Below are 19,034 nucleotides of genomic sequence, written 5' to 3' on the forward strand. Positions count from 1 at the left end.
TCAGAGGAGGAGCAGCTGATCTTTTTCCAGCACTAATGATGTAAAGGATGATCAGAGTTGATGTGCAGATGAATGATGTGTGTTTCCTCTGCAGGTGAATCTAGAAAGTGTGTGAGCTGATGTGGATTCAGCAGCATGGATCAGTGTGAGGACAGAGAGGAGGGAGTCCCTCCCTCTAAAACCACTCTGTGTGGGGAAGATGAGAGCCAGAGCAAAGGTCAGAGGTGAGGTCACCATCTCTAACTGTCCACAGCCCTTTTCACACAGCGTTCACTATATCAGGCCAGAACAGACGTGGTGATGAAGCTGCTGCTGCTTCTCTTTGATGATTAAGTTTTAATCATCATGTTTCTGTCAGGATCCATCAGAGACTCAAACCAGAACCAGAACCACAACCAGAACCCAGCTGTGTCTCCTTTAAGAGCGACATGTCAAAGGATGTGATCATTTTCTTTAAATCTCCTGGATCTCCACCATCAGAGAGGTGAGATGATTCTACCTGCTGTAACTTCAGTTTATCTCTGTTATTGTGATCATGTGATGATACCAGGTTCTGTTGGGTTCTGTTGTCATGGGAACATTAGACTGAATATCAGGTTATTTTATTTCCATGTCTTACATCAATGCTTATGGTAACATGTCTAGTTAAAGACGTCGACACATCTTCCACCAGGTTAGTGATGTTAGAGATCAGCAAGTTAAAATCAACCAAACTTTAATAAAATGTAAATAAACCTTTGAAAAGCTGACAGAAAAATTCACACAAAGATTCATTCAGATCTGGTTTCCATTCTTAATACCTGCAGTTATATAGAATAAAGCCACTTTAAGCTGCACTAAAACCTTCTGGAATATTAACGCTGCTCACATAACTAATGATCTGAGTTACTTTGAACAGTTTTGGTTATCAGTCCTGCTTCCTAATAAGAAGTTGTTATTTGTGAGATTTTGCTGCTGCAGCTGCAGACCAAGCCTGGTTCTGTCAACATGACCAGGACAGAAACGTTCATGTGCACAAAATATTTCACCAGCAGCAGAACCATGATGTTATTATAGAAGATCAACTCAGTTAATTCATCTGAGCTTCAATACCTGCTGATGAAACATATTGTAATAAAATAATAAAATATAATCCCACAGTCTTCATGTTAACATCAGTATCAATAAATAAAGTCCAGTGGGATCATTGGTGAAGCAAAAACTATTGAGACCTTCAGATTGAATCGGGTCCATTTAAATCCACATTCTCCACCCAGAACTTCTAAAAGTCCATCTAGTGAACAGAAATCTCTAAATCTGACCTGATTTTTCTCTCTAATCAATGAAACCATCATTCAGTCAAAAATTCTGGTGAATTAAATGCCAGGAATTTGCTGTCGGTTTAGTTTCATCACTTGATGCACTTTATCAATAATCTCTGGGAAAAAGTCTTAATATTAAAGTTTTAGTTTTAAAATAGAATAGTTACAATTAAAGTGCTAAAATTTGTGCAGTTTTAAAATGCAAAATCATTAAGTTACATTGTATAATAGGGAAGAAATAACATTCTGTAGGAAAGATTTTTTATTTAAATGCACCGTAATGTACAAACATTTATATGAAAAATATTGTGAACACCTTTCCAGGTCTCAGGGAATTGTGTACAAACTCACATACATGAGCCTTCAGTGTAAAGAATTAGTAATGATTGTGAAAACATTGTTACAAAAATTGTAAAATTACAGTTTCTAGTGTTTTAAATGGAGTTTATTAATTTTTTCATTTTTTTACAATCTTAAGGTTTCAAAAATAATGTTATGGAAAATGACGACATATCCAGGTCACTTGGTATTACTACAGACAAAAGATGAATGAATAAATAAAAATAAACATGGTAGCAGTAACACATGAAAACCAGTAAATAGTTTACATATAAAATCCTGTTTATGGCAACATGACTTAGGAGTCTGTATTTATTATTAAACAATAAAAATGGATCTTATTTTTTAAGATGAAGGAGAGGTTACCATGGAGATGCATAATAAAATATTAATTAGACCTTAAATGATTTGAAACAGAATTATTTCATATTCACTATATCAGGCCAGAACAGACGTGGTGATGAAGCTGCTGCTGCTCCTCTTTGCTGATTAAGTTTTTAATCATCATGTTTCTGTCAGGATCCATCAGAGACTCAAACCAGAACCAGAACTAAAACCAAAACCCAGCTGGTTGTCCTGTAAGGGTAACAGGTCACTGCATAAACCCCATGATTTTAATCTCCTGGATCTCCACCATCAGAGAGGTGAGATGTTTCTAATTGTTCAGTTTATATCTGTTATTGTGATCATGTGATGATACCAGGTTCTGTTGGGTTCTGTTGTCTTAAGAACATTAGACTGAATATCAGGTTATTTTATTTCCATGTCTTACATCAATGCTTATGGTAACATGTCTAGTTAAAGACGTCGACACATCTTCCAGCAGGTTAGTGATGTTAGAGATCAGCAAGTTAAAATCAACCAAACTTTAATAAAATGTAAATAAATCTTTGAAAAGCTGACAGAAAAATTCACACAAAGATTCATTCAGATCTGGTTTCCATTCTTAATACCTGCAGTTATATAGAATAAAGCCACTTTAAGCTGCACTAAAACCTTCTGGAATATTAACGCTGCTCACATAACTAATGATCTGAGTTACTTTGAACAGTTTTGGTTATCAGTCCTGCTTCCTAATAAGAAGTTGTTATTTGTGAGATTTTGCTGCTGCAGCTGCAGACCAAGCCTGGTTCTGTCAACATGACCAGGACAGAAACGTTCATGTGCACAAAATATTTCACCAGCAGCAGAACCATGATGTTATTATAGAAGATCAAACTCAGTTAATTTATCTGAGCTTCAATACCTGCTGATGAAACATGTTGTAATAAAATATTAAAATATAATCCCACAGTCTTCATGTTAACATCAGTATCAATAAATAAAGTCCAGTGGGATCATTGGTGAAGCAAAAACTATTGAAAGACCTTCAGATTGAATCGGGTCCATTTAAATCCACATTCTCCACCCAGAACTTCTAAAAGTCCATCTAGTGAACAGAAATCTCTAAATCTGACCTGATTTTTCTCTCTAATCAATGAAACCATCATTCAGGCAGCAACACTGCCCCATACTGGCCAGTTATTGACACCATAACTAAACAATTACTGCTGATAAATAACAGGAAACAATATTTAACTAGAATCAACAAACTTTTCTGCTACAAACTCTAAAATATATATAAAGAACAAATAAAAACCTCAATCAGGACACAAATATTATGATGTTAACTTGACCTTTGAGCCACAAATATTTCATTGTATTTTGTACTGATTTGCATAAACTACTTTAAAAAATAAAACTGTCGTATCTATTTTGTCCATTATTAATTTTAATTTTAATAATTTTAAATTTTAACAAGGCTGGACATTATTCAGGAGGATCAATGATCAGGAACATGTTGGAGGATTGGACCGGTTCTGATGGGAATCATTAGAACATCAAGTTCACTCTAAGTAATAATCCTGTAAATTTACTTTAAGATACTGGCAGCTACAGATGGCAGCATGTTACTGTAAAGTTATGTTAACTGTACCATATTTACAATATGCTACGTTTAAGTTAAAACAGTACAAATACTGTAAAAAAAAAAAAAAATTCTAGTGAATTTACCTGCCAGTAATTTGCTGTTAAATTACATGTTCAACACTGTAATAAAATTTTAACTAAATTTACTGTTATAGTAAATACAGTGGTGAAACTAAATGAAGAGAATCTCTGAGAAAAAGTTTTACTATTACACAGCCTTAGTTATACAATAGAATAGTAATAATAAAAGTGCTAAAATTGGTGCAGTTTTAATATGCATAATCATTAAGATACATCACAAAGAAGTGATGAGAAAACATTCTGTTGGAAAGATTTTTTATTTAAAAATGTACAGACCAAATACAAAAAGTAATGCAAGCAGTTTTCCTCATTGAATTAGTTACAAACTCAGATATATTGGCCTTCAATGTCAAGAATTAGTCATGATTGCAAAAAAGAATGTTACAAAAAATGTAAAAATTACAGTTTCTAGTGTCTTAAATGGAGTTTGATTAATCTTCCTTTTTGTTTGTTTTACAAACTTAAGGTTTGAAAAATGTTACAGAAAATGACAACAAATCCAGGCCTTTTGGTACCATTAAAGACAAAAGATGAATGAATAAATAAAAATAATCCTGTAAATTTACAGTAAGATACTGGCAGTGATGAAACTAAACAAAGAGTGAATTACTGGCATCTGTAGCTGCCAGTATTTTACTGTAAATTTAGATTCACCACACCATGAACTTTATCGGAAATCTCTGAGAAATTGTATTAATATTATACAGTCTTAGTTTTTGGATAATATTAAGAGAACCCATCTCCATACTGGTTAACTTTTAACTATAACTTGCTTGTAGGTCCTAAAAATGTTCCTATTTATTGTAAAACGATTTCAAATAAAATCATAGAAATAGTTTCACCGTTGAATACGCTCCAAAGTCTTTGCTGCCTCCTCATGATATTTTAGGTTGAACATGTAGAAAGTAGCAAATGTTGCTGCAGGTTTTGTCTCAAATGTCGGCTGGATGAATAAAAGATGTCGTGGCTTTTAGCGCCGACCATCCAACCAGCCACTAGCTGCTCATCGCTCTATGATGGGCAAAGATAGAAGCTTTGTTTTAATTTTTTCTCAAACATTTTACTATTCTTTAATATCAAAGCTGAATTCATTTAAGCTCAACATGACAAAGTTATTCTACAGTACCTTGTCATTTATGTTAAGGACTCTTCTTTTAAATAATCATGTTTTTCTAGAAAAATATTCAACATGTTAAGAATTATTAAGCAAAACAGGTAAATAGTGATAATTTGCTTTGCTCTTACAAAATATCAGACCAGTCCTGCCACCTGACTGGCAAACTTAGGCTGGTTTCAATATCTGTTGTTAAAAATTAGCTAGTTGGACCTTTTAAGGTTGAAGATGCAGTGGCAGAGCCAGAGGGGTGGCCGGGGTGGCACTTACCACCCCCAACAGACCCCTGGCCACCCCTACTGCCACCCCACTGGAAATGGTCATTTTAAAATATAATACTTATGAGATCGGCAAAGATTTGCCAGGAAAACTGTAATTTCCGACTGTCCCTGAAGGCAGCCCGATGCCCGACGCTGTTCATTGGTTAAACTGACATGTTGGTCCTGCTTGATCCAAAACATCCGCGGCTTTAGAGTTACACCGTCGAGGAGTTTTGCAGGTATTTACATTTTACCGCTCAGCGGTAACCGCTGTTACCTTCCTAATGAGAGGCGGCACTTCTCATACATTTCTAAAAAGAACAAAATGGTTGTGCACCGCTGCGTAGTGCCTCGTTTATTATATTAGCCATGCTAGTGCTGATAGATTGTGTTTTAGACAGATTCTTTTAACATATGTTTTAGTGACATGCTGCCCTGTAATATTTTATATCTCCCAGCTCTTGCTTGAAATGTGTGGAAAGAATATGTGAAAAACCATTAAGTTTTATAACCCCTAAACCTACTGAAGGAAGAGGAAAAGGCCTGCATCTTTCAAGAAGATCATAATTTGTAGGACAATGTTCCATGGCATGCATCAAAGTACTCCACTATGTGAATAGCCAATAAAACACTTAAATATGAAAGAACAATGAAGTGGCCCCTTCCTCACCATCTAAACCCCATTAAGAGATTTACTGTGAAGGAAAACAGTTCATATCTATGAACAGTATCTGGGAGGCTGTGGTTGCTGCTGCACAAAAAGTTGATAATTAACAATTATTTAGTTAATAGACAAGTAAGATGGGAACATTTTCAGTTTTAATTCAGTTTTATAAAAATTCTGCACACTAATATATCGTTAGGGTGCACCCTAAATAATCGTGCTCACATAGATATTGTTGTCCCGTTTACTTTCTTAGATATTCAAGTTTGAGAGGTTGTTAACATTTTGGATTGACCAAGAGAAGTTGTTCAGCAATAAAATTAATCCTTAAATCTACAACTTGCATAGCATAATATTTGTGCTCACAGTTTATATTCTTTGTGAACAGCTTTGTTGCATCAGAAACTAATATGTTCCTAAATTCATTTCAAGGTAAATGGTTGCAAATTTTAGTGAGTCTCCTCAGTCTGATGTATAAAGTTCTGGAAATAAGAAACTACATTTCTTTAGAAACCAAGAACAAATATCCACTTTCCTTCCAAAAAGTTTCAGATGTTTCCAGTTATATTTCCAGAGGTTTGATCCATTATCTACAGAAATCAGCTGCTCTGTTGTCATGAAAACACCTTCATATCTTTATCTCTGGATGTTGATGATGATGTTCTGTTGCTTCCTGGTTCCATGTCAGACTAACAGTGGATCACATTTCCACTGGGAAATACCTGGTAAAGCCATTCTGGTCCATCAGGACTTGGTTCCTGTGTGCATTGTGAGAGCAGTTCAGCGGGGAAGGAAAGCTTCATGAAGTGGTTGGTGAGATCTGCTGGAACTCAACCAAACTGAGCTGATGTGGACCATCAGAGGTTCTGCTGGTTCTTAATGGGATCAGAAGGAACATGAAATCTTTACAACTACTTAGATCACCTGGTTCACTGCTCACATCCAGATATCACTTCATGGAGCTTCAGATTGTCTCTGTGAGGACAGATACAATGTGAGCTCACTGGCTTCAAGGGATCTACAGGATTCATTTTAAAATCCTCTCTATAGGATCCAGTAGAGGATCCACATGGACACACCCACATATCTCAGACCTCCTCTATGTCCACATCACCTCAGATCTAGTCATCAGAACCTGATGGATGTCCCACACTGTCCTGAAGACCTGTGTAGACAGAAATAGGGCACTATAATTATATCAATTGTACGATATTTATTGATTTATTTTCCCACTCTCGGAAGGTAACAATTTTTCATCCGCGAGTATCAATATGTTAAACCATAGGGGTCCGTAGGCTTATACCGTCTTTTTACATGTCTGGTTCGTGACGGCTTGGCAGCAAGACTCCACCTCAACCAGTCTCACTTTCAATTTATGCTTAAAGTGCACATTTTAAACTACACCCCAGTTTTTAAATTGTCTTAATAGGCCAAGTAAAATCAGAGTTATAATAACATAAGTAAACCATATTTTTCCAAATGTCAGTCATTTGCATATTGAGAGTCTACAGAGGCTGATAATCTCCCCACTCAGCTACTGGATCACTGTTGAAACTTTGAGTTTTATGTCAAATCCACATAAACTAAATGATAGAAACTAATTTTCTCACTGTATCTTTGATTCATTTTATCCAGCTGTAGACTGTTAGGCTTTGTAAAATCAGAGTCAGGTATTGTGTAGTTGGTGCTTTAATCAGTTTTCAGTTAATTAAATCCAAGTCTGTGGAAGACAAAATGTCACTAAAATCACTGTCCTTGTAAAATCTTTCAGAAAATCCAAAAAGTGGATTGAATCGTATCTCTTGCCAAATGTGATACATATTGTATTGCGATCAGAATATTGTATATCATATCGTATCATATTATTGTATCGCTACATCCCCAGACAGAGCCTTCACTTCTAATGTCCATAAGCTGTGGGACTCTGTCTCCATCAGCATCAGATCTGCTGACAGCGTGAAATGAAGTTGTAGTTCAGCACCAACATTTTCAAATGTCTACAGGGTGATTCTGGTGTTACTGGTTTTCTTGTTTTATGCTTTAAGAATTTTAATGTGGAACTCTTGGTGATCTCCTCTGTGAATACTGATGGATGAATATTTCTTGACTTCCTAATTGTTCCTGGTTCCTCCACAGAGTGGACCAGCAGAGCTCAGAGGTTCCCAGTGATCCTTCTGCCAAGCAGCATCAAACAGAGCTGGACTCCATATTTATGGTCTGTAAATGAACAACCTTTCCATGAGTTCGGTTCACAATTATCTCCATACTGTACTTTTTTAGACAAGAGGATTGTCAGTCTGTCCAACATCTATCTGGTGTTGGACTTCAAATTTTCAGTCTGATGTTTTCTTTATTTATTATTCTGTTCCAGCTGTTGGAGCACAACATTGTCACTTATGTGAAGAAAGAGCTGAAGAAGATCCAAAAAGTTCTGACTCCAGAGGACCAAGAATGCTCAGTGAGACAGAGAGATGATGATGAGATGTTGGGAGGTGAGGATGAGGAGCAAAGGAAGAGCAGCAGAAAGGCAGTGATGAAGATCACACTGAACTTCCTGAGGAAGATGAAGCAGGAGGAGCTGGCTGACCGTCTGGAAAGCAGTAAGAGGATTTCTGCAAATTTTTGAACTGATGTATAAATCAGAAATTTACTGATGTCTGAAGAGACGGAATCACATTTTTTCAAATTATTTTCAGAAGATAATTTTATTTAGTTGCTGATTTTATGTTTTGTGTTAATTTAGAACATCGTGACCCAGTTTGTCAACATCAACTTAAATCTGGTCTGAAGAAGAAGTTCCAGTCTGTGTTTGAGGGGATTGCTAAAGCAGGAAGTCCAACCCTTCTGAACCAGATCTACACAGAGCTCTACATCACAGAGGGAGGGACTGGAGAGGTCAATGATGAACATGAGGTCAGACAGATTGAAATAGCATCCAGGAAACCACACAGACCAGAAACAACAATCAGACAAGAAGACATCTTTAAAGTCCCACCTGGAAGAGATCAACCAATCAGAACAGTGATGACAAAGGGAGTGGCTGGCATTGGGAAAACAGTCCTAACACAGAAGTTCACTCTGGACTGGGCTGAAGACAAAGCCCACCAGAACATCCAGTTCATATTTCCATTCACGTTCAGAGAGCTGAATGTGCTGAAAAAGAAAAAGTTCAGCTTGGTGGAACTTGTTCATCATTTCTTTAGTGAAACCAAAGAAATCTGCAGCTTTGAACGCTTCCAGGTTCTGTTCATCTTTGATGGCTTGGATGAGAGTCGACTTCCACTGGACTTCCACAACAAGGAGATCCTGACTGATGCTACAGAGTCCAGCTCAGTGGATGTTCTGCTGACAAACCTCATCAGGGGGAAACTGCTTCCCTCTGCTCTCCTCTGGATAACCACACGACCTGCAGCAGCCAATCAGATCCCTCCTCAGTGTGTTGGCATGGTGACAGAGGTCAGAGGGTTCAATGACCTTCAGAAGGAGGAGTACTTCAGGAAGAGATTCAGAGATGAGAAGCAGGCCAGCAGGATCATCTCCCACATGAAGACATCACGAAGCCTCCACATCATGTGCCACATCCCACTGTTCTGCTGGATCACTGCTACAGTTCTGGAGGATGTGTTGGAGACCAAAAAGAGAGGAGAGCTGCCCAGAACCCTGACTGAGATGTACATCCACTTCCTGGTGGTTCAGACCAAAGTGAAGAAGGTCAAGTATGATGGAGGAGCTGAAACAGATCCACACTGGAGTCCAGAGAGCAGGAAGATGATCAAGTCTCTGGGAAAACTGGCTTTTGATCAGCTGCAGAAAGGAAACCTGATCTTCTATGAATCAGACCTGACAGAGTGTGGCATCGATATCAGAGCAGCCTCAGTGTACTCAGGAGTGTTCACACAGATCTTTAAAGAGGAGAGAGGTCTGCACCAGGACAAGGTGTTCTGCTTCATCCATCTGAGTGTTCAGGAGTTTCTGGCTGCTCTTCATGTTCATCTGACTTTCATCAACTCTGGAGTCAACCTGTTGGAAGAAACACAAACATCTAAGAAATCGTCACTATTTAATAAACCTGAACTAAAGTCTCTCCATCAGAGAGCTGTTGACCAGGCCTTACAGAGTCCAAATGGACACCTGGACTTGTTCCTCCGCTTCATCCTGGGACTTTCACTGCAGACCAATCAGAGACTCTTACAAGGTCTGGTGACAAAGACAGGAAGTACATCACAGACCAATCAGGAAACAGTTCAGTACATCAAGGAGAAGATCAGTGAGAATGTGTCTGCAGAGAAAAGCATCAATCTGTTCCACTGTCTGAATGAACTGAATGATCGTTCTCTAGTGGAGGAGATCCAACAGTCTCTGAGTTCAGGACGTCTCTCCACAGATAAACTGTCTCCTGCTCAGTGGTCAGCTCTGAATTTCATCTTAGTGTCATCAGGAAAAGATCTGGATGTGTTTGACCTGAAGAAATACTCTGCTTCAGAGGAGGTTCTTCTGAGGCTGCTGCCAGTGGTTAAAGCCTCCAACAAAGCTCTGTAAGGACACACATTGTTACTGTTTTCTGATAAATAGAATCCACTAATGATGATTTATATCATGTTTCAGTTTATATATTTGTGTATTATCTCTTCAACGTGTCCCACTGTGGGTGGATGAGCAAAGGAGAAACAGACTTCCTTCAGCAGCTGGAAAGAATGTTGAATATTAAAGCAGCAAAATTCATCTTCATGTTAAAAATGAAAGTGGATTAATTTTATTTATTGTGTAATGTGATAATTAAATTTCCAAACACCTTGTTGACTATAGTTCTGCCCGTTAAGTTTGGAGGCCAAATTATAAATGAATCAGTTCACACCAAACACATAAGCATGTGTAAAATGAGATAGTTTCTTCTTTGTCTAAGACAAACATTAATTGGAAAAAATTAAAATTTTGTAGAATTGTTTAATACCAGATTTTCCTCCCTGTCTCCTCAGACTGAGTGGCTGTAACCTCTCAGAGAGAAGCTGTGAAGCTCTGTCCTCAGTTCTCAGCTCCCAGTCCTCCAGTCTCAGAGAACTGGACCTGAGTAACAACAACCTGCAGGATTCAGGAGTGAAGCTTCTCTCTGCTGGACTGAAGAGTCCAAACTGCAACCTGGAAACTCTCAGGTAACTCTGGGCCATTCATCCATCCATCAGTTCAGACTTTGGTTTCTACCTCAATGTTGTCATTTTCTCATCATGTGATGAATTGTGTGTCTGCAGCTTATCAGGCTGTTTGGTCTCAGAGGAAGGCTGTGCTTCTCTGGCCTCAGCTCTGACCTCCAACCCCTCCCATCTGAAAGAGTTGGACCTGAGCTACAATCATCCAGGAGACTCAGGAGTGAAGCTGCTGTCGGCTGGACTGAAGGATCCACACTGGAGACTGGAAGCTCTCAGGTATGGAGGAACCTGCTGCAGGAGCAGAGAAGGTCTGATAGAGGAGGAAGAGGGAGAAATGTCTTTAGTGAGTCTACTGGGAAACATTTAGTTTGATGCTGAATGTTTAATTTGATAATTAAATATTTAGACGCCTCATCTGGAGGCAGAGATCATCACCCAGTTTTCTGGATTATTCTCCAGACTAAGAACGGATCACAAGAAAAATTAAAGAGTGAGATGGTTTAATAGTTTAATAGGGACTCTGACTAAATTAATAAAGAAGTTCAGTTAGATTTCCATGATGATCCACTGATGGCAGAAAGACTTTAAAACAATATTTGGTGGAGCTCCAGACCAAAGAAGCAAAGATGAGAAGAAAAGTGGCTCCATGTTGGTCAAATGGATGTTTAAAGTTCTGAGAGAGAAAAATAAATAACGTTAGATTTTAAACAAAACTCACAACTTTCAGTGTTAATGGATCAGGTATCCAGGTGTTGATCAGAGTTTAGATTGATTGTATTTTAATGCTGATTATTAAATCAGGTGGAGCTTCCAGAAATATTTCCTTAGTTTTCCTGATGTCCTTTTAGGCTTCAGTGAGTTTCTTCAGGTTGTTACTGAGGGATTTCCTTTCTCCTCTCTGTTGGAGCTTTTCCTGTGTTTGGAGAAATGAGTTGTGCTGCAGCAGCACCAACTGTCCTTCCTACATCCACTGCAGTTTGCAATCCAGATGTTGGACTGTTCCTGTCTCAGTGGAGGACAATGTGTGTCTGAGAGACATGTAATGTCCATGTTTGCTGCTGAAAGAGACTGATGGTCTGACCCCCCTCCTCCTTTCAGGGTGGAGCCTGCTGGAGGACGATTCTTGACTCCAGGTCCATGGAGACTAAGAATATGTAAGTGTGTTTTTCATCTGATTCATGACAACAAAGCAGCTCACATTCAACCATCTTCAAACTGTCACATCACTCATTCAGGAGTCAAAGTGTTAATAAATGATCAATAACTGCAGGTGGATTGTGTTTGTCTTCTCCATCAGATTCCTGTCAACTCACCATCAACAAAAACACAGTGAACAGAAAACTCAAACTGTCTGAAGACAACAGGAAGGTGACATTTGTGGAGGATCTTCAGTCATATCCTGATCATCCAGACAGATTTGATTATTCTCAGCTGCTGTGTAGAACTGGTCTGACTGGTCGCTGTTACTGGGAGGTTGAGTGGAGAAGAAAAGTTGATATATCAGTGAGTTACAGAAGAATCAGGAGGAAAGGCGACAGTGCAGACTGTGTGTTTGGATATAATGATCATTCCTGGAGTCTGATCTGCTCTGATGATGATGGTTACTCTGTCATTCACAATAACATAGAAACTGGTCTCTCCTCCTCCTCTGTCTCTAACAGAGTAGCAGTGTATGTGAACTGTCCCAATCTGTCCTTCTACAGAGTCTCCTCTGGCTCACTGATCCTCCTCCACACCTTCATCATAACAGTCACTGAACCTCTGATTCCTGGATTTGGATTCTGGCCCAGTTCTGATTCCTCAGTGTTTCTGTGTTGAGTTGAATCTAAAGAGTCTAAAGTTTTTCCTCCTATCAGAGAAACTCTCTCACTGTTGAACAGATAGTTCAGTCTCTACAATCTATTTCTTGGTGAAACGATTCTGATTGAGTCCTTGGAAACTTTTTCTTCTTCCAGTCCTTTAAAGATGGAAGCTGGGATTATTCCAGGATTATTCCAGGATCCATGTATGTTTCTGTTTTTCAGTCAAAGCTTCACACTGCATATCATATTCATAAGCACTTTAAAAACAACCACAGCTGATGCAAAGCGCTGTACATAAAATAGATAAAAAAAATAAAAAAAAACCTCTTACAGTTTAAAACAAACAAACATACAATGTGAAACTAGATCTCGCTGGAGTTGAAAGCCAAGTAAAATAAATGAGTTTTAAGACGAGCTTTAAAAGTGGACAGTGAAAGGGCCTCTCTGACCTGCAAAGGCAGGTCATCCATAGCTTAGGACCCACGACAGAGAAAGCCCTGTCCCCTCTGAGCTTCCGTCTAGATTTCGGTACCTCCAGGAGCAACTGATCTGCAGACCTAAGAGACCGATAAGGTATGTAAGGGTGAAGAAGCTCAGTGAGGTAAGCCGGGGCAAGATTGTTCAGCAATTTAAAAACGAACATCATTACTACAGTGACTGTTTGGACATTTTACATCGGGCCAGGGAGCGCCAGCGGATTAAAATAGGAGCCGGGACTATATCTATTTTTCCGGATTACACTGCTAAGGTTGTCCAGACTCAGGCAGCCTTCAATGAGGTAAAGCAGCTACTTCGTGGCATCGAAGGGATCAGGTACGGACTTTTCTACCCAGCGCTTTACTTACAATGGAGTTGTAAAGGAGTTTACTGCATCCCAAGAAGCAAAGCAGTATGTGCAGACTCTGATCTCTGCGTGAGCCCGACTCACTCTTAATGAGTCACAGGACTGTGTTTGGGTGAATATATAGTCTGTACTCTTACTTAGACCTGAGACTCAGGTACGTCACTAGGAAATTAAAGTTTTGGTTATATCTTGTTCAGTTTAGACATTGATGTTCGTGAGCACCTACAGTGATATTCACTGTTAGGTAGCATCTTCTCTACATTATATAGGGAGTATGCGGTTTCCAACCTGGTTGCAATATAATGAAAATAATCTTAAAGTAGTATAATAATGCACATACTGGTGTTATAAGTTGGAGGTTGGTGGGGGCTATTAGCCTGTTTTTGTTAAGCTCACTTCCAAGCTTTCTTGCTCTGCTGTATCTCCGTGTTCACAATTCACTGTGAATGTTTGCCATGTTTAGCACTGCTGTCTCCATTGTTCTGTTTTTTATGGAGACTTTGGGTGTTGTTTGGTTATGGGTTTATTTTTGGGCATATGTTTTGGGTGGACCATCTCAGCTCTCTATGGTTGTTTTTGTTTTTATTTTACTTAATGGTTAACGCCACTCTAGACCCTGGTATTGCAGGACCAGGCACTTCTCTACGTTTCATTAGCTGGAATATCAAGAGCATGGGTCATCCTGTTAAAAGATCAAAAGTCTACAAGAGATTCATCTGCGCATCAAGGATCATATTAGGTTACGTTGCTCTTGGATGAATCAGGTTTTTCATTCTGAGTTTAATTCCAAATCAAGAGGAGCAGCCATTTTGATGAGTAAAACGGTACAATTCTCACCCACTGAGGTTATAGCTGATAAATGTGGTAGATATGTGATAGTTGCTGGAATATTAATGCAGAAAAAGATTCTTCTGGTAAATATATATGCTCCAAACATCAATGATGCTGAGTTTCTAAATGGGTTATTGAGCAGCCTCCCGTTTTTGGATTCTCATTTGCTAATTTTAGGGGGTGACTTGAATTGTGTCATACATCCAGAGCTTGAATCTTCAATGCCCCAAGCATTCTCTGATTTCACAAGGCAGAGTGGTCTTATTGACCCATGGAGATGTCGAAACCCTACCAGGTAAAAATTTTCTTTCTTTTCTAAGGGTCATCACTCTTATTCCAGAATTGATTTTTTTTTTATTGACCAGGCACTCAATTCATGTGTAGTTCTCTCTGATTATTTGAGTATAAAGATGCTCCACTATTATTAGATATCCAGATGGCATCTTACAAACGTAGCCCACCTATGTGGCGGTTTAATCCTCTCTTACTGGCAGATGCAGAATTTTGCAACTTTATTTCTAATGCAATTGACGAGTTTCTGGTGTTTAACAAGAATAAAATAAAATAGAATAGAATTCAACCTTATTGTCATTGCACTGTCACATGTACAAAGCAAGAACAATTCCACTTCATATTCACTGTTATGGGAAACACTTAAGTCTTACCTCAGAGGACAAATAATTTCATACATGCCTTTGTCTAACAAAAGACATAACTCAAGGCTTACTGAATTGGCTACGTCCATTGCTCAACTAGATCAAAGATATGCCATGGATCCTTCACCAGAATTATTTAAAGAGCGTATGGGTGTTCAAACAGAAATCGATTTAATATCCACCAAGGAAGCTGAACGTCTACTGTTACGCAGTAAAGGTTCATATTATGAGCATGGCGACAAGGCTGGCCGTCTATTGGCACACCAGGTCAACTGACGCCGTAACTCAACCACACAGAAGTTCTATCAAAAATGACAATGTTTTCTTTCCTATGTTTCCAACTTGAAGGTTTTGCCCGACTGAATGTGCCTGTTGCTGAATTTTGTTTTGGTCACTAATATGGGTGGTCTTATTGGATTAATGTTGCATTTGTTTGTTTATTTTCTTTTCTATCAGGTTGACTTTGAGCTGAGATGGGGGTGGCAGGTTAGGTTTTTTTGTTTGTTGTTGTTTTGTTTTTGGATTTTTTTGTTTTGTTTTTTCCCCATTGTATGAATAATGAATGTAGTAATATTATCTACTGTAAATATTGGTTTGAAAATAAAAATCAAAACAAAAAATTAACATAAGAATTTTAAAACGGATCCTAAAATAAACAGGCAGCCAGTGAAGTGAAGCCAAGTCAGGGGTAACATGCTCTCTCTTTCCAGTTCCTGTCAAAAGTCGTGCAGCCGCATTCTGAACCAGTTGCAGACGTGAGACATCAGCAGTGACTGACTGACTCCCAGATATAGAGAGTTACAATAATCCAGTCGAGTCAAAATAAAAGCGTGGATCACTGTTTCAAAATGCTGCCTGGAAAGAAAAGATTTTGTCATGGATTTGTGAGGTGAAGCGGTGAGGCAGACGCTGGAGGCCCAGGTAAAGTATATAATGTAGTTTAATGAAAATAAAGTCCACAAAAAAACAGTCAACGAACGAAGTCCACGACCAGGCAGCACGGCTGAGCAGAAGACAGGGCTTAACACCGATAGCAACTGGTCTTACGGGCGGAAACATGCAACGGCAGCAACAATCTGACAATGACGACTAAATTCGACGAGGAACAAAGGACACAGGAGGGACTAAATACACTGAGGGTAATCAAAGGAATAAGACACACCTGGGAACAATCAAGGGGAAGACAGGACAACGAAGAGACTCAGGACACAGAAACTCAGATAAACACAACAGACAAACACGGAACATGACAGTTTTTACTGATGCCAATCGCCTTAAATGATCAAAACTGGACTTAACCACGGCTCTAATTTGGCTGTCCAATTTGAAATCATTGTCCACCTTAAAACCAAGATCTGTAATAACAGGTTTAAAATAAACCTCCAAGGGTCCCAGGTCAACAGAGGAGGACTCACATGAGCCACTGGGTCCGAACATCATCACTTCTGTTTTCTTTTCGTTAAAATGTAAAAAGTTCAAAACCAACCAAGCTTTAATATCACCTAGACATGCCAGGAGATGTGTGATTGACTGGACATCTTTCTGCTTCAGGGGCAAGTAAATCTGTCAATCGTCAGCATAACAATGAAATTAAATCCCATGTTTCCTGAAGATAGAACTGAGAGGCAGTAAATAAAGACAAATAAGCAGTGGGCCCAGAATTGAGCCCTGTGGTACACCATATGACATTGAAGCAGTAGATGATTCAGTGTCTCTAATATTTACTGAAAATGTTCTGTCCTCCAGGTAGGACCTGAACCAATTAAGAACAGTGTCATCAATCCCTACAATATGCTGTAATCGCAATATTAAAATGTTGTGGTCGACTGTATGAGGTCAAGTAAAATCAGAACAACATGATTACCAGAATCACATGCTAAAAGGATGTCATTAAAAACTCTTATTAAAGCAGATTCTGTGCTATGAAGAGTTTTAAAATCTGATTGGAAAACCTCCAGAATACCATCTTCATCTAAAAACTGTTTCAGCTGATGGTATACAATTTTTTCTAAAACCTTAGAAAGAGAAGGCAGCTTCGAGATGGGCCAATAATTTGCCAGAACAGAAGGATCAATGCCAGGTTTTTTAAGCAGTGGCTGCACTACTGCATGTTTAAAACTAGCAGGGACCACACCTGAGGACAGACTGCTATTTATAATTGCACAAACAGGCTGCACTATGCTAGATAAAATATCTTTAAAAAGTCACGGAGCGACAGGATCACGGGGGGAACCTGCTGGCTTAATATGGCCAACCACATCCTCTAAAAGTGAGACAGTCACAGGCTCAAACTGAGTGAAAGCAGCAGAGCGAGGGACCGAAACAGAGCGAGGGACCGAAACAGAGCGAGGGACCGAAACAGAGGGGTCAGAGTCAGGAGCTATGGTAAGAGCCCTGGCACTACCAACCTTCTCAAAAAAGAAAGTACTACTTTGAAAATGAAATGCGTTTCTTCTAAGATCAAACGGCTGTCAGAGTTTGTGCAACTAGAAGAACAGTACAGTGTACGGCAATAATTCTTTTTATTAGTAAGCTCTGTGGTCACATTGATGCTCATTTTTCAGAGCATGAATTAAAGGAATGGTCTGCACTTGATATTGAAGCGTTGAGTTCAGACTTTTGTCTATGGATAAGCAGACATCCGTACACTGGCAAAGAAGTATGAGGCCATTCTCCTCCACCCACAGATTATGGAGGCCATTAACAGTCAATATGCTGAAGAAGCAGACTGACCCATCAACCTGGGCAAAGTGAACAACCAGTGGAGAAAGTAAAAGGGCAGACGTGAAAAAAACTGTAACTAAATATTTTACAAAAATTCATACTGTATCACAAGCTACAGAAAACATTTCATTGAGCAAAATGTGAATATTTTAATATGAACAGTTATGCCTGAAAGGTGTAATGTCTCTTTTCTCACCCTGGTTAAAGCAGGACTCTTACTTATAATAGTAAGTAAGAGTCCTGCTCGCTGTGCATCTCATGAACAGCAATGTGTTTTTTTTTCATTTTTATTGGGCAAATCACTTAAATTAAAAGCAAACAAATGAAAATTGCTGATATAATTTGATTCTTTTAATAAATCATGCAACTTTCTATGATCCCAGATTTATGATAGTTGTGCGTGGCCACGCCGTGCACACTGATGATGCTCACAGTGGTCCTCAGTGTACTTAGGATGCTTGTGTGTATGTCTAGACACATGAACACTTAGAGGGAACATTTCTACCAGGTTTCAGGCCTGATCAGTAGTTTTTAGTTGTAATAACTGGAGCTGTGCATTGACTCTAGATCTACAGCTCTAGATCTATGACTCTAGATCTATAGCTCTAGATCTATGACTCTAGATCTATAGCTCTAGATCTATGACTCTAGATCTATAGCTCTAGATCTATGACTCTAGATCTATAACTCTAGATCTATAGCTCTAGATCTATATATCTAGATATATCACTCTAGATCTATAGCTCTAGATCTATGACTCTAGATCTATAACTCTAGATCTATGACTCTAGATCTATATATCTAGATATATCACTCTAGATCTATAGCTCTAGATCTATAACGCTAGATCGTTCCTCTTTAGGTCCAAAAATAATGACTTCAGTTTGTTTCTGTTCAGCTGGAGAAAGTTTTGGCACATCCAGACATTTATCTGCTCTAAACATTTATTCAGTTATTGGATGGGGTCAAAGGTCACCTGGTGACATCATAATGTAGAGCTGTTTGTCATCCGCATAGTTATGGTAGCTAATATGATTTCCTATTATAACCTGAGCTAGTGGGAGAATATAAATATTGAATAAGAGGGGTCCTAGGATTGAACCTTGGGGTACCCCACATGTGACCTTTGACCTCTTTGATGAGAAGTTTCCAATTGAAACAAAGAAATCCCTGTTCTTTATGTAAGATTCAAACCAGTCGAGCACCGAACCGGAGAGTCCGACCCAACTCTCCAGTCGATTCAGTAATATGTCAAAAGCTGCAATGAGGTCCAACAAATCCAGAACCAGAACCAGCACTGTGGTTC

The 19,034-nt window shown here is 38.8% G+C and overlaps 1 protein-coding gene across 1 annotated transcript in view; it reads left to right on the plus strand.

The window, feature by feature from the left end:
* The first annotated feature begins 395 nt into the window (after window positions 1-395).
* LOC129353042 (NACHT, LRR and PYD domains-containing protein 3-like) overlaps window positions 396-19,034 on the plus strand; it is a 77,118-nt gene continuing 58,479 nt past the window's right edge. Inside the window, exons 1-7 of the mRNA XM_055022251.1 lie at window positions 396-484; window positions 2,160-2,284; window positions 7,864-7,942; window positions 8,099-8,327; window positions 8,471-10,262; window positions 10,704-10,877; window positions 10,974-11,147. Coding sequence (XP_054878226.1) covers window positions 7,940-7,942; window positions 8,099-8,327; window positions 8,471-10,262; window positions 10,704-10,877; window positions 10,974-11,147 — 2,372 coding nt within the window. The 5' untranslated portion in view covers window positions 396-484; window positions 2,160-2,284; window positions 7,864-7,939. The remainder of the gene's footprint in view (window positions 485-2,159; window positions 2,285-7,863; window positions 7,943-8,098; window positions 8,328-8,470; window positions 10,263-10,703; window positions 10,878-10,973; window positions 11,148-19,034) is intronic.

This window comes from Poeciliopsis prolifica, unplaced genomic scaffold (genome assembly GCF_027474105.1).
Source record: "Poeciliopsis prolifica strain line A6 unplaced genomic scaffold, Auburn_PproV2 SCAFFOLD083, whole genome shotgun sequence".
In the NCBI taxonomy this organism is placed as follows: Eukaryota; Metazoa; Chordata; class Actinopteri; order Cyprinodontiformes; family Poeciliidae; genus Poeciliopsis; species Poeciliopsis prolifica.